General features: G+C 44.5%; 1 protein-coding gene across 3 annotated transcripts in view; it reads right to left on the minus strand.

Annotated features, from left to right (window-relative positions):
• Positions 1-13046, minus strand: part of PIP5K1A (phosphatidylinositol-4-phosphate 5-kinase type 1 alpha) — a 45613-nt gene that overhangs the window by 1988 nt on the left and 30579 nt on the right. The window contains exons 7-14 of one of the 3 annotated variants that reach the window (XM_004285193.4): positions 10291-10590; positions 7483-7688; positions 5708-5791; positions 4852-4900; positions 4563-4647; positions 3353-3499; positions 3028-3157; positions 134-182 (exon numbers count right to left, since the gene is read on the minus strand). In XM_004285193.4, coding sequence (XP_004285241.1) covers positions 134-182; positions 3028-3157; positions 3353-3499; positions 4563-4647; positions 4852-4900; positions 5708-5791; positions 7483-7688; positions 10291-10590 — 1050 coding nt within the window. The remainder of the gene's footprint in view (positions 1-133; positions 183-3027; positions 3158-3352; positions 3500-4562; positions 4648-4851; positions 4901-5707; positions 5792-7482; positions 7689-10290; positions 10591-13046) is intronic. The other 2 variants (XM_004285194.3, XM_033415594.2) reach the window with 2 other exon arrangements.

A 13046-nucleotide genomic window follows, 5' to 3' on the forward strand; every position in this document is an offset into this window, starting at 1 on the left:
CAGAAAAAAAATTTTTTTAAGTAAGATTTAGGGGGGCGCCCAGTCCCCCTAACCCTGCCAATTATGTTGCTGCTCCACTCCATCAGTGATACCCTTCCAAAGCATCCACCTCCCCCACATCCCAGACACTTACATGGATGAACTCTGACTCTGGAACTTCATGCTTTTCCAAGAGGGTTGAGCTAACAGGAGGGGGGAAAAAATGGAGGCAGAAAGAAGAATTAGTAAATAAATGAGAAAAGGGACTCTCAGGTCAAATCTCATACTACTTCTCCATTTCATTGGGAATCAATTTAGGATTCAAAAAGAAGGGGCTAAGAAGCTACCAGATTTGGAAGCACATTGTTTTAATTAACTATTTACTTTTTTGTCTTGACTTCTATAAAATATTTCCTAACACCCTCCTCTACCTTCTTCAATCCCCAGGTGTGGTAGGCACCCAATGAACACTGCCATCTGATAGTCATGCCATTGTGTAATTTTCTCCTCTTGAGTGTGGGCTGAACTTAGTGACTTTCTTCTAGTGAACAGAATGCACCACAGGAGATGTAAAGTCAATTCTGAGATTAGGCTACAAAAAGACTATAGCTTCCTCTTGGGTACCTGCTCTCTCACTTGTTTGCTCTGAGGAAGCTAGCTGCCATGCAGTGAGCTGCCTTATGGAAAGGACCATGTGACAAGGAACTGAGGGAACTGGCCAACAGCCAACAAAGAACTGAGCCCTTATCCCAATAGCCTACAAGAAACTGAATCCTGCCAACAACCACATAGATAAGCTTGGAAGCTGATCCTCCCCTGGGCGAGCCTTCAGATGAGACCACGCTGCTGGCTACTAGCTTCACTGTAACCTCCTGAGAGACTTTAAGCCAAAGGCACCCAGCTAAGCTACACCCAGATTCTTAAGCTACATTATATCTGAGATAATAATGTTTGTTGTTTTTAGCTGCTAAAATTTGGGGTAATTTGTTACACAATAGATATTTTTGTACCTGGAAGTGAAGTACTGCTGTAATAAAAATCTAAAATGTGGAAGTGGCTCTGGAAGAGGGAACTGGGTTTGAGGACAGTTTTAGTGAAAGTTTAAAAGTGCCCTGAATATACTGTAGAATTCTGGACTTTAAGGGGATTGCCAGTAAGGGCTTAAAGTGAAAAAAATCTTATTAAAAATTGAAGGAAAGGGGATCTTTGCAATGTAGTGAAACAAAGTTTAGCAACAATGTCACCTACAGTTATGTGAAAAGTAGAATACGTGCCTCATGAACTGGGTGATCTGGCTAAGGAGATTTCTAAACCAAGTGCTGAAGGTGCCACCTGGTTTCTTCTTAACGCTTATAGTTAAAATATGAGAGAAGAAAAGTAAGTTCAGGGGAGGACTATTAAACAAAAGGAAGCCAAGACTTGATGGTTTTGAAAATTCTGAGCCTCTCCAGATAGCAAATAATGCTAAAATTAAGAAATGGATAAAATCTAAGGCACTGCCAGGAAAATGTGGTCTACAGATGAAGCCAAGGGTATGACTGTAAAACATCTGTTAAGAACTCAAAGTACTATTCAGTCATACAAAAGGTGATTCAAAAGATTAAGGGTATGTCTCTCAGATCCTCTCAACTTAACAGGATCTCTAAGAAGCATAGAGCTTATCAAGAAGGTATTTGTGGCTTCTGTCTAATAGCGTGAATCCCAATGAGATTCATAGGAGGCCCACAAAATCTTTGAGGGTATTATAGCAGCAGAAACACTGTCCTGCTTGGACTGAAAGGGACAGAAATAGTACACAATGAAAAGAGACCACTGGATCCCCAAAATTCTGGCAAGAAGCAGGCTGAGAAAATTACTCAGCTGCAAACACATTGTAGTTTTCATGAAAAAGGAAGACTCAAAAGGCAAAACCAAGAGTCCCAAAGGTAGAGCCAAGAGCCACGAATTATTCTCATGCTTTGAGACCTGATAAAAGAAACTCCAACATTTGCTGGGGTTTAGACTAGCTATGGATCAGACTCCTCTGTGCCTCCCGTTCTCCCTTTTTTATACAGGAATGTGTGAAGAGATTATCTATTGTTTGTCTCATCATTGTATGCTGGGTGTGTGGGGAGAAGATAGCCTGTCTCTTTAGTTTCACAGTCCACAGTGATCGCTGCTTCCTGATACACTCTTAGGTAATTCATTCCTCAAGTGTGGGCTAGATTAAGTGACTAGAATGCAGAATAGGAGACTTGGTTATGAAAGACTGTGGCTTCTGCTTAGGTGCATGCACTGTCACTTGCTCATGCTAAGGGAAGCGAGCTGCCATGTTCTTAGTTGTCCTATGGAGGGGCTCATGTGGCAAAGAACTGAGGGAGGCCCGCAGAAAACAGCCAGCAAGAAACAAAACCCTCAGTCCAGCAACCCACCAGAAACTGAATCCTGTCAAAAACCACATAAATGAGCTTAGAAGTGAAGCCTCTCAGTTGAGCCTTCAGATGAGCCTAGCCCTGGACAAAGAGCTTCACTATCATGAAAGACCTTGAGCCAGAGGACCCAGTTAAGCTGCACCCAGATTTCTAACTCACAGAAACTATGATATATGTTTGTTATTTTAAGTCACTAAGTTCTGGGGTAATATATTATGATGTAATGAGATGATTAACACACCAAAAACAAAAAATTAAATCACAATCTTTACACTGGATCCTTTTGAAAGGTTAACTGTTCACTGTCTTCAGTGCCTGGGAATCTTTCCAGCCTTAAATCCTAAGCTAAGAATTCTCACTTAACTCACCGGGAGATGAAGCATTAGTTGGGGTATTTTGATTGAATACCAGAAAAGTCTGTACATAAAGACTTCCCACCACCCCCTAAAAATGCAGAGATGTTGATACACTTTTCCAAATCACTAAAGATGAGCTCTTAGGAAGATGAACATGCAAAAATCTAGTGAAGAGCAAAAGACAAACAATAGTCTCTGGAAAAAACAGAATTATGGAGGTTCTCAAGGACCTGAAGAGAGAGATGAGAAGATTACATGGAGAAAGGGGCCAAGGAACCAACCTTGTAGTTAGCATTTGCAAAGTCTCTCCAACTACAGGTGAGAAATAGGGGTCAGGAATAGTCGAGACCTCACTGATTTTCTCTAAAGGTGGAGTCTGAGGTAAAACATCAGGACGACCGAAGTGGACGCCTGGAAAAAAGAAAGGGGAAGAAAATCAATAAATAAAAAAGAAGAGAAAAGGGGGTGGGGAAAATATAGGAAAAAATATGTAGCAACTTGGATTTTCATGGACAGGAACGGGGAGTAGAGGTCCTAAGCAGACAAGGACTCAGAAGGAAGGGAGGGAGTGCCCCATCACACGGGGACCCCAACCCTGGCGCTGACCTGGCTCCACTTCCGCCTTTGTTGTCACTTGTGCCTTGTGTTCCCCAGAGACCGATGGCTGGTAAGTTACGCAGGAGTTGCCGCTGGGGCCTGCTCGCCGAGAGAAAGATGAGCCAGACCGAAACTTTTTGGAAGGAGAGGGCTTCACTTCAAAAGGGAAAGAGAGAGCCTACTTAGCACCCACCTCGGAAACCGTCACCAAGACATAGATACAACTTGCTAGCGTCCCCAACACAAACCCAAAGTTGTTCCTCTGCAAAGCAGGAAAAGGGGTTAATGTCAACAAAGATGGGCTCTATGAACTACTCTTCAGAGGAGGGGGCATCTCAGTCCACTTCACTTTGGAAAAGAAGCAGAGAACCTAGAGGAAAGGAGACACATATCTCTCCCCTCCTACAAGCAACCTCAATGGCTTTGCTTCCGCCTGATGACATGTATCCTATTCTGTAATTCCTTTGTTCTTTAATAGTATCCTTCAGTTAAACCAGACAAAGATGACCCTTTCACTCTATATCCCTGTAGCACTTACACACACAGCACGATGGTGATACTTTACACTTATTTATATATCACTTTGAAAAGACTTTGAAAGGATTTTTCCATGTTTCTTAAGACTGTTTGGCATGCCTAAGTCCGCTCTGCCTCACCGAGGGACAACTGATGCCTATGATGAGGAGACAGAGATGGGAAGGAGGAGCTGGAATCTGCCAGTGGCAGCAGCGTGAAAGGTTTGGAAAGAAGAACATTGGCACTTCCCAACCAAGAAAGTTGAGGGAAGAGACTAAGAACACCTGCTAAGCAGAAATGAGTAAGTGCTTCTCCAACCTTAAGATCCTAATCTAAGAACTTCCTGGCCTTGGGGATATGGTAATATTCTTGCCTATCTCTGACCATAAAAGTCCAGCTTCGCCTATCTCAGCCTGTGGCATGGGTCCTATACCCACAACTAAACATTTTTACAACCCCACCAATTTCTCAGAAATGCCCCTCCCCTCAATGACACATGTAGGGATTGCCAGGGGGAAAGCAGCAACTTGGAAACAACTGAGACAGACAAAGTGACCGACATAAGGATGGGCAGCAGCTCTCACGGGATGTGGGTAGAGTAGGAGAAGCCTCTGGCTTTGGCAGTTCCCTGACAGAGGTGTCCTGCCCCCCATCTCTTGAAGTAAGGGAGCCATTGGAGGGTCATCTGGCAGAAGCCACTTACAGAGGATCTTCTTGAACACTGTAGTGCACATGAAGCGCTGGAACCGTTCGGCGTAGAAGCTTGGGCGATGCACTGATACGGTGTCCTGCAGAGCAAAAGAGATGGCTGCAGAGTTAGAGAGGAGGAGGCCCAGCAAGAGGATCTCTGGTCCAAGGGCCATTTTTCCCTAGGATGAGAGCCTAGCAGAAGGGTAGAACCCACAAATGAAATAAGGTAAGAGGAAACTGAGGGGGCAAATCAGAAGTGAGAGAGGCAGAAAGAGGAGAGCCTCTAGCTGACTGCTACTCACCCCATCATGTACCAGAGCTTTCCAAGAGTGCTCCAACTTCTTAACAAACCTGACAAGAAAAATGTATATCATGCATTCAACATTAAACAAATGACCTTATAGTTTTCTACTTTACAGAGTTAAAAGAGCAATCGCAGTAGCAAAGAGAGAGACCGGGAAAGCACCCCCACTATTATGCTGGCTTTCCAAAGAACAGACAAGGTAGTGCTTATTCCACATGGAGATCGAAGCTGTTTCTAGATAAGTCGATTATTGCCCCCCTCAGAAAGGGGTAGTTAATATGTCCCGGCAAGTCAGGGACAAGAATATTTATTGTAAAAGGGGAGCTGGAGGGACAGATGGGCAAACCTGGAAGGGGGTCAAGTACTGTCCAGTCCTCATTAGTACCTGAAACCTTACAGGAGCAAAACTGGGTCTAACATTTCCAGCTCTTCCTTCACTACCACACCACTGCCTGAATTCCACAGGCTAATGCTTTTCACAGAACACAGTGATCCTCTTGTTTTTCCTCCATGGAAAGGAGGGATGTGTTTCCAGCTGTATCCTAATGTGGAGTATGACTCATCTCACAGGTCTTCCACAAAAAGCCAGAGAGATGGCGTTTCTACCCTGGTGCTTCTAAGGACTGACTCAGCTTTCCACAGAGGTGTATGCTATGTTTGGGGAGATGGTGGGATAAGGAAGCCAACAGACAGGCATAATCAGGAAATAAAAAACCATCTGAAACCCAATGAAGCAAGCAGCCAGACTGCAACTTACTCTTCTTGCTTCAGGAAGAATTTGGTGACACCCATCTAAAACAGCTATGTGAGTAAATCCACATCCACTCTACCCCTAGGATCTATATGCTCCTCACCTGTAAGATTGAAGAATGTCAATGATCCCAATATAAAGCAGCAGCCTTTCCCCTTTACTATTCCGGGCCGGGATGCCACCCATACTGGGGAAGACAAGAAGGAAAGAGTAAGAAAATCTTTTGTCTAGCAGGCAGAGGCTTCTGCTAACCTCAAATCAGATCAGGACATGTAACTGAGACCTAAGCATAGTTAGAAGTCCCATCTTCCATAAGCTGGGGAAGAGCAAGAGACTTCGCCCAGCCCCACCCACTTTGGCTTATGTATTGTAACCTCTTTCTCTCCAAATCTCACCTGCCTGCCTCTCCCACCCCAAATCCATGGAAGAGAATCTAAAAATCACCCCTACTCAGCAATTTTAGGAATACTCTCCCAATTAACTCTAAACTTTCTTAGTACTCTACTCTTTTTTTTTTTTTTTTTGGCTGCGCTGCAAGGCTTGTGGGATCTTAGTTCCCTGATCAGGGATCGAACCGGGGCTCTCGGCAGTGAAAGCACGAAGTCCTAACCACTGGACCGCCCAGGAATTCCTCCCCAGTACTTTCATATTTTAATTTATGCCCACTGAGACACTCTTCTGGAGAGTCATGGTAAAGAATACTTTAAAATGAAACCACTTAAAAGACATTTGATACTTTAGTAACTACACTTCCTTGATCCATGATGGTAACAAAGACGCCTTCCATAAAGAAGTCTATAATAAATTGTTTTTGATGAAGTTCTAATATAATTTGCAGGCGTGCATCTAAGACTCTGAGTGAACATTTTTTAAAAAGTCTTGGACTTCCCTGGTGGCACAGTAGTTAAGAAACTGCCTGCCAATGCAGGGAACATGGGTTCGATCCCTAGTCTGGGAAGATCCCACATGCTGCGGAGCAACTAAGCCCATGTGCCACAACTACTGAGCTTACACTCTAGAGCCCATGAGCCACAACTACTGAGCCCACGTGCCACAACTACTGAGGCCCATGCATTCTAGGGGCCCACATGCCGCAACTACTGAGCCTGCGTGCTGCAACTACTGAAGCCCACACACCTAGAGCCGGTGCTCCGCAACAAGAGAAGCCACCGCAATGAGAAGCCTGTGCACCGCAACGAAGAGTAGCCCCCATTCGCCGCAAGTAGAGAAAGCCTGCACGCAGCAACGAAGACCAAACGCAGCCAAAAATTTAAAAAAAAAAGTCTTGGGACTTCCCTGGTGGCACAGTGGTTAAGAATCTGCCTTCCAATGCAGAGGACGTGGGTTCGATCCCTGGTCAGGGAACTAGATCCCACATGCATGCCTCAACTAAGAGTTTGCATGCCAAAACTAAGGAGCCCACCAGCCGCAACTAAGGAGCACACGTGCTGCAACTAAAGGAGCCAGTGAACCGCAACTAAGGAGCCATCAAGCTGCAACTCAGGACCTGCCTGCCACAACTGAGACTCGGTGCAACCAAAAATAAAAAATAAATAAAATAAAAATAAAATAACAAAAAAAAGAAATTATATGTTTGTTTTAAAATAAATAAATAAATAAAAATAAATTTTTTAAATTCCAAAAAAAAAAGTCTCTTAATTTTGAATAGTTCTCCTTCCCAGATGTACAAATCCCAAACTTAAGACATCTTCCTTTCCTTTTACATTCTTAGGAAAGCTCATCCTATAGTTCTGTAAGCATTAAATCTATTGACTTAACTACTGAATAAAGGCTACTCCTTCTCAGAAGCTGCGTCCCTCCCTCAAGAAAAAGTGCTCTGAGCCTATGCACTCCTTCCCAGCGCCCGAGTCCACTCACTGGTCCTCAGTCTCCATGGTGCCACCTCGTCGAGCCTCGCCCTGGATAGATTCCATGGCTGTGGAATAGAGAGCCTTTTGGGGGGCTGGTCTGCGAGTGTCAGTTGAATATTGTGCTTCATTGCCTAAAGGCTCTCGTTGTGCATAATCTATGTTATGGATTGACACCAGGAGGCTATAGTCCATTATCTTGAAGCTCTGCAGCACCTAATGGAAGGAAAAAACATGATCTGAGCCTTGGGAGGTATGAGAATCTTTTTTCAGGATCTCACAGCTTTCCTGATCTAACTGTTTTTGATAGCGAACCTCCAGAGCTATAACCACAGGATCAGCCTTTGCTCCTCCTACTCCTTGGAGAACAGTACATTGACCTCCTCTGGTCACCCTTCACTGATATCCCTTCAGCTTTCCTTCACCAGAGTACATACAAATTAGGCCACGGCCTAGCCCACAAGATCCTCTTTGTTTGTTCTTTCCTTGTATCTCTTCATGAAAAGAGCATTATATTCTCAACGAAAGAAGAAACACATATTTGAGCTCTAAAAAATCCACAAGGAGGGTCTGGTAAAAGTAAACTTTGTGACAGAGCAGATCTGTGGCAGGTCCTTATATGGCCAGCTTCACTTCAGTTCATTATTTGCTGAATCCTTACCATCTGTAGGCACTGTGCCTGCTTATGTGGATACAAAGATACGTAAGAGAGCTTCTGTCCTCATGGATATTATAATTTAGAAAGGGAAACTAATGTAAAAATAAAAACAATACAGTCTACTATGTGTAACAATGCAAGTGCATATGATTGAGGAATACTACAGAGACATACATAAATAGGTTTATGAGGGATCGATTAGAGAGAAAATAAATGCAAGTAAATAAAGGAAGGAAAGAAGAATGCCAAGGCCTGGAAGCATGAAACAGCAGGCTACATGCAGGGAGGTATAATTTGGTGTTGCTAGAACATAAAATGCAAAGGCTAGGTGTTTGGCACGAGAGAGAGGATGGTAGGGGCAAGACAATGACAGGTCTGATGTGTCATATTAAGGAGCCTGGATTGTCTCCTACAGTTCTCAACCTTGTATATTTCCACCAGTTCCACCAGCTCACTTTGGGGGTTTTGGTAGGTGGATAGAGTAAGGGATAAAGAGAGTTCAGGACTGATTCTTGGCCTCTCCCACCGTGGAGCACAGGCTCCGACGCACAGGCCCAGAGGCCATGGCTAACGGGCCCAGCCACTCCGCGGCATGTGGGATCTTCCCAGACCGGGGCACAAACCTGTGTCCCCTGCATCGGCAGGCGGACTCTCAACCACTGAGCCACCAGGGAAGCCCAGGACTGATTCTTATGTGTGGTTTGAAAAACCTCTCTGCTCCACCAAGTCTCCAGTCCTCACAACCAAAAGAGCCAAACTAAAATAGGCATTATCCGGGAAGTAGATGCAGAGTAAGCAAAGAAAGGCAAGGATGGATAACATCATGGACTGAATAGAAGATGACAATCCTACAAAAGCAGTTTGCCAAAAAAAAAAAAAAAAGGGTGGAAAAATCAGTAGGGAAAGATGTCACAAAAACCAACAGATGTTAAGAAAGTGGAATCAGGGCTTCTCTGGTGGTGCAGTGGTTGAGAGTCCACCTGCCAATGCAGGGGACACGGGTTCGTGCCCCGGTCCAGGAAGATCCCACATGCCGCGGAGCGGCTGGGCCCGTGAGCCATGGCCGCTGAGCCTGCGCTCCGCAACGGGAGAGGCCACAGCAGTGAGAGGCCCGCGTACCGCAAAAAAAACAAAAAAAAAAGAAAGTGGAATCAATCAACTGTCAAACACTGCAGAAAATTCAAGGAAGGACTGAGAAGTACTCTCTATTCAGCATCTACGTGGTCATTGGAGAGAGCAGTTCAATTGAAGTGGTGAGAGCAAAAGCCAGGACACGGTGGGTTGAGGTAGGAATAGGAGAAGAGAAAGGGAAAAGAGAAATGGAGGCATCATTAAATGAAGACATTGAAAAACATTCTCTTAATCTTAAAATAAAAAAGAGATAAACTTGTTTGTATATAGATAGAAAATAGTCAGTTGAGGCTGAAGCCAGAGGTGGGAAAGGAAGTAAGTGATGAAGCAGTATCCTAGAGAAACAGGAGGAAATGGATCTAGGTCACAAAAGGGACTGACCTGGAATAATCGACCAAGTTGGGAAGAAAATATAGATTAAGGATGGTTAAGTGTAGATCCATTTATAAAGTGATGATGGGGGCAGGACAAAGGGATGGTACAGAATAGAAAGTTGAGGTAGTTTGTTGAGAAACAAGGCTGGGGGGATGAGAGTCAGAAACCTGTTTGAAGAGAGTGCCAATCATGTGCAATCTCTGGGAGGAACAGGAAATGGATTGATGAGGAATACTGAGGGCCCAGGTAGGGGTGGATATCATAAATCTGTAGAGATGCCAGTATACACAGTTGTGTGATTTTTTTCAGCAGCACTCAGCTTCTAAGATATAAATTTGGATTTGGCAGACAGGATCAAAAACTGAGCCATGATGGTGCTGGTATGAAAATAAGGAGAATGTATGCTTATGAGGCCCAGGACAGGTAGCAGGTAGAGAAAAAAAAGACGGGAGGGGAGTTAGACAAACGGGGAGAAAGTAAAAATGTAAAGGCATAAAGGATCTAATATAAAAGTTATTTTAAATGAAGTCTGGCACAGATGGAGCTAAGGAACAGAGTCCCATCTCCCACAGATTAGATGCCTAAGAACGACCAAGCTGTTTTACAGACTGAGATTTCTGGTGCCTGAGAGAGAAGGAAATGTGACAAACTCACCAAACAGTCGCGCTGCAGTGTCTTGCACAGAGCATTGTACATATCAGCATCCAAAAAGAGACCATCAGGGATGTCTTGTAAGAAGTCCAGGTCTTTAAGGGTGGGGAGAGGTTTCTCTCGCTCTTTTTGGGAAGCCCGCCTTTTGTAGGTTGAGCCCTTGAGGTCATATTTGATATGCATCTTGACTGACCGTGGTAAGAGATTGTTCATCACCACAATTCGAATGTTCTTACCACCTGCCTGCACACAGTACAGTCCATAGAACTTAGGCAGCAAAGTCCGAGGGTTCTGGTTGAGGTTCTGAGGACAAGAAAGTAAAAAGAAGTAGAAGAGCAAATTAGCTGATTTTCAATAAAACTCAAGGGCAAAAGCTGTCACCCCCCTTCCTTTGTCTGTTACATGGGATTCAGATACAATCTGCCCATAAGCCCACATTACATTACATGCCCATAAGCCCACATTACATTATGGGCAGATACAATCTGCCCATAAGCCCACATTACATAAAATTTCCCAATGTATCTATCTCAATAATGAGCTCACCACCAAGCCGAGTGGAAGGCCTACAATACAGTAAGCAGTCAGGATACTAAACATATGATGAACATATTCCTTCAGAGAGGTTTAAGAGAAGACAGCACTGAAAAAGACTTAATGCTTAGCCTTCTGTATAGTATATTCTTGTGAGTATGAAAGGAGGCAAAGAAGAGTTCCCTAACTTCTCCAGAACCTCCAAGAGGTATCAGTCAGAGTAAGAAAAAATACAGTATTATCAAGGGAAGTAACCAACCTCATACTCTACTCTAGGAGCTGGACTAAGAATGGAAAGCAGAATCATCATTGAAAAAAAACAAAAATAAACAAATGGGACCTAATTAAACTTAGAAGCTTTTGCACAGCAAAGGAAACCATCAACAAAATGAAGAGAAAGCCCAAAATATGGGAGAAAATATTTGCAAATGAAGTGACCGACAAGTGATTTTTCTCTAAAATATACAAACAGCTCATGCAGCTCAATATCAGAAAAAAAAAAAACCCCAATCAAAAAATGGGGACTTCTTTCAAAGATGGCGGAAGAGTAAGACGTGGAGATCACCTTCCTCCCCACAGATACACCAGAAATACATCTACATGTGGAACAACTCCTACAGAACACCAACTGAACACTGGCAGAAGACCGCAGACCTCCCAAAAGGCAAGAAACCCCCCACATACCTGGGTAGGGCAAAAGAAAAAAGAATAAACAGAGACAAAAGAATAGGAATGGGACCGGCACCAGTGGGAGGGAGCTGTGAAGGAGGAAAGGTTTCCACACACTAGGAAGCCCCTTCGCAGGTGGAGACTGCGGGTGGCGGAGCGGGAAAGCTTCAGAGCCGCGGAGGAGAGCACAGCAACAGGGATGCGGAGGGCAAAGCGGGGAGAGATTCCCGCACAGAGGATCGGTGCCGACCAGTACTCACCAGCCCGAGAGACTTGTCTGCTCACCCGCTGGGGCGGACAGGGCTGGGAGTTGAGGCTCGGGCTTCGGTTGGAGCGCCGGGAGAGGACTGGGGTTGGCAGCGTGAACACAGCCTGCAGGGGGTTAGTGCGCCACAGCTAGCCGGGAGGGAGTCCGGGGAAAAGTCTGGACCTGCCAAAGAGGCAAGAGACTTTTTCTTCCCTCTTTTGTTTCCTGGTGCGCGAGGAGAGGGGATTAAGAACGCTGCTTAAAGGAGCTCCAAAAAAAAAAAAAAGGAGCTCCAGAGATGGGCGCGAGCCACAGCTAAAAGCCCGGACCCCAGAGACGGGCATGAGACGCTAAGGCTGCTGCTGCCGCCACCAAGAAGCCTGTGTGCGAGCACAAGTCACTATCCACACCCCCCTTACAGGGAGCCTGTGCAGCCAGCCACTACCAGGGTCCCGGGATCCAGGGACAACTCCCCCGGGAGAACGCACGGCACGCCTCAGGCTGGTGCAACGTCACGCCGGCCTCTGCCTCCGCAGTCTCGCCCCCACTCCGTGCCCCTCCCTCCCCCCCACCTGAGTGAGCCAGAGCCCCCAGTCAGTGGCTCCTTTAACCCCGTCCTGTCTGAGCGGCCTACACGCAGAGGTGGGGCCAAATCCAAAGCTGAGGCCCTGGGAGCTGTGAGATAAAGAAGAGAAAGGGAAATCTCTCCCAGCAGCCTCAGAAGCAGCGGATTAAAGCTCCACAATCAACTTGATGTACCCTGCATCTGTGGAATACATGAATAGACAACGAATCATCCCAAATTGAGGAGGTGGACTTTGAGACTAAGATTTATGATTTTTTCCCCTTTTCCTCTTTTAATGAGTGTGTACGTGTAAGCTTCTGTGTGAGATTTTGTCTGTATAGCTTTGCTTCCACCATTTGTCCCAGGGTTCTATCCGTCCGTTTTTTTTGTTTTTCAATTTTTTTCTTAATAATTATTTTTTATTTTAATAACTTTATTTTATTTTACTTTATCTTCTTTCTTTCTTTCTTTCCTTTCCTCCTTTAGACAACGAATCATCCCAAATTGAGGAGGTGGACTTTGAGAGCAAGATTTATGATTTTTTCCCCTTTTTCCTCTTTTTGTGAGTGTGTATGTGTACGCTTCTGTGTGAGATTTTGTCTGTATAGCTTTGCTTCCACCATTTGTCCTAGGGTTCTATCCGTCTGTTTTTTAAAAAATTTTTTTCTTAGTAATTATTTTTTTATTTTAATAATTATTATATTTTATCTTACTTTATTTTATTTTACTTTATCTTTTCTTTCT

The sequence above is a fragment of the Orcinus orca genome, chromosome 1, assembly GCF_937001465.1.
Source record: "Orcinus orca chromosome 1, mOrcOrc1.1, whole genome shotgun sequence".
Taxonomy (NCBI): Eukaryota; Metazoa; Chordata; class Mammalia; order Artiodactyla; family Delphinidae; genus Orcinus; species Orcinus orca.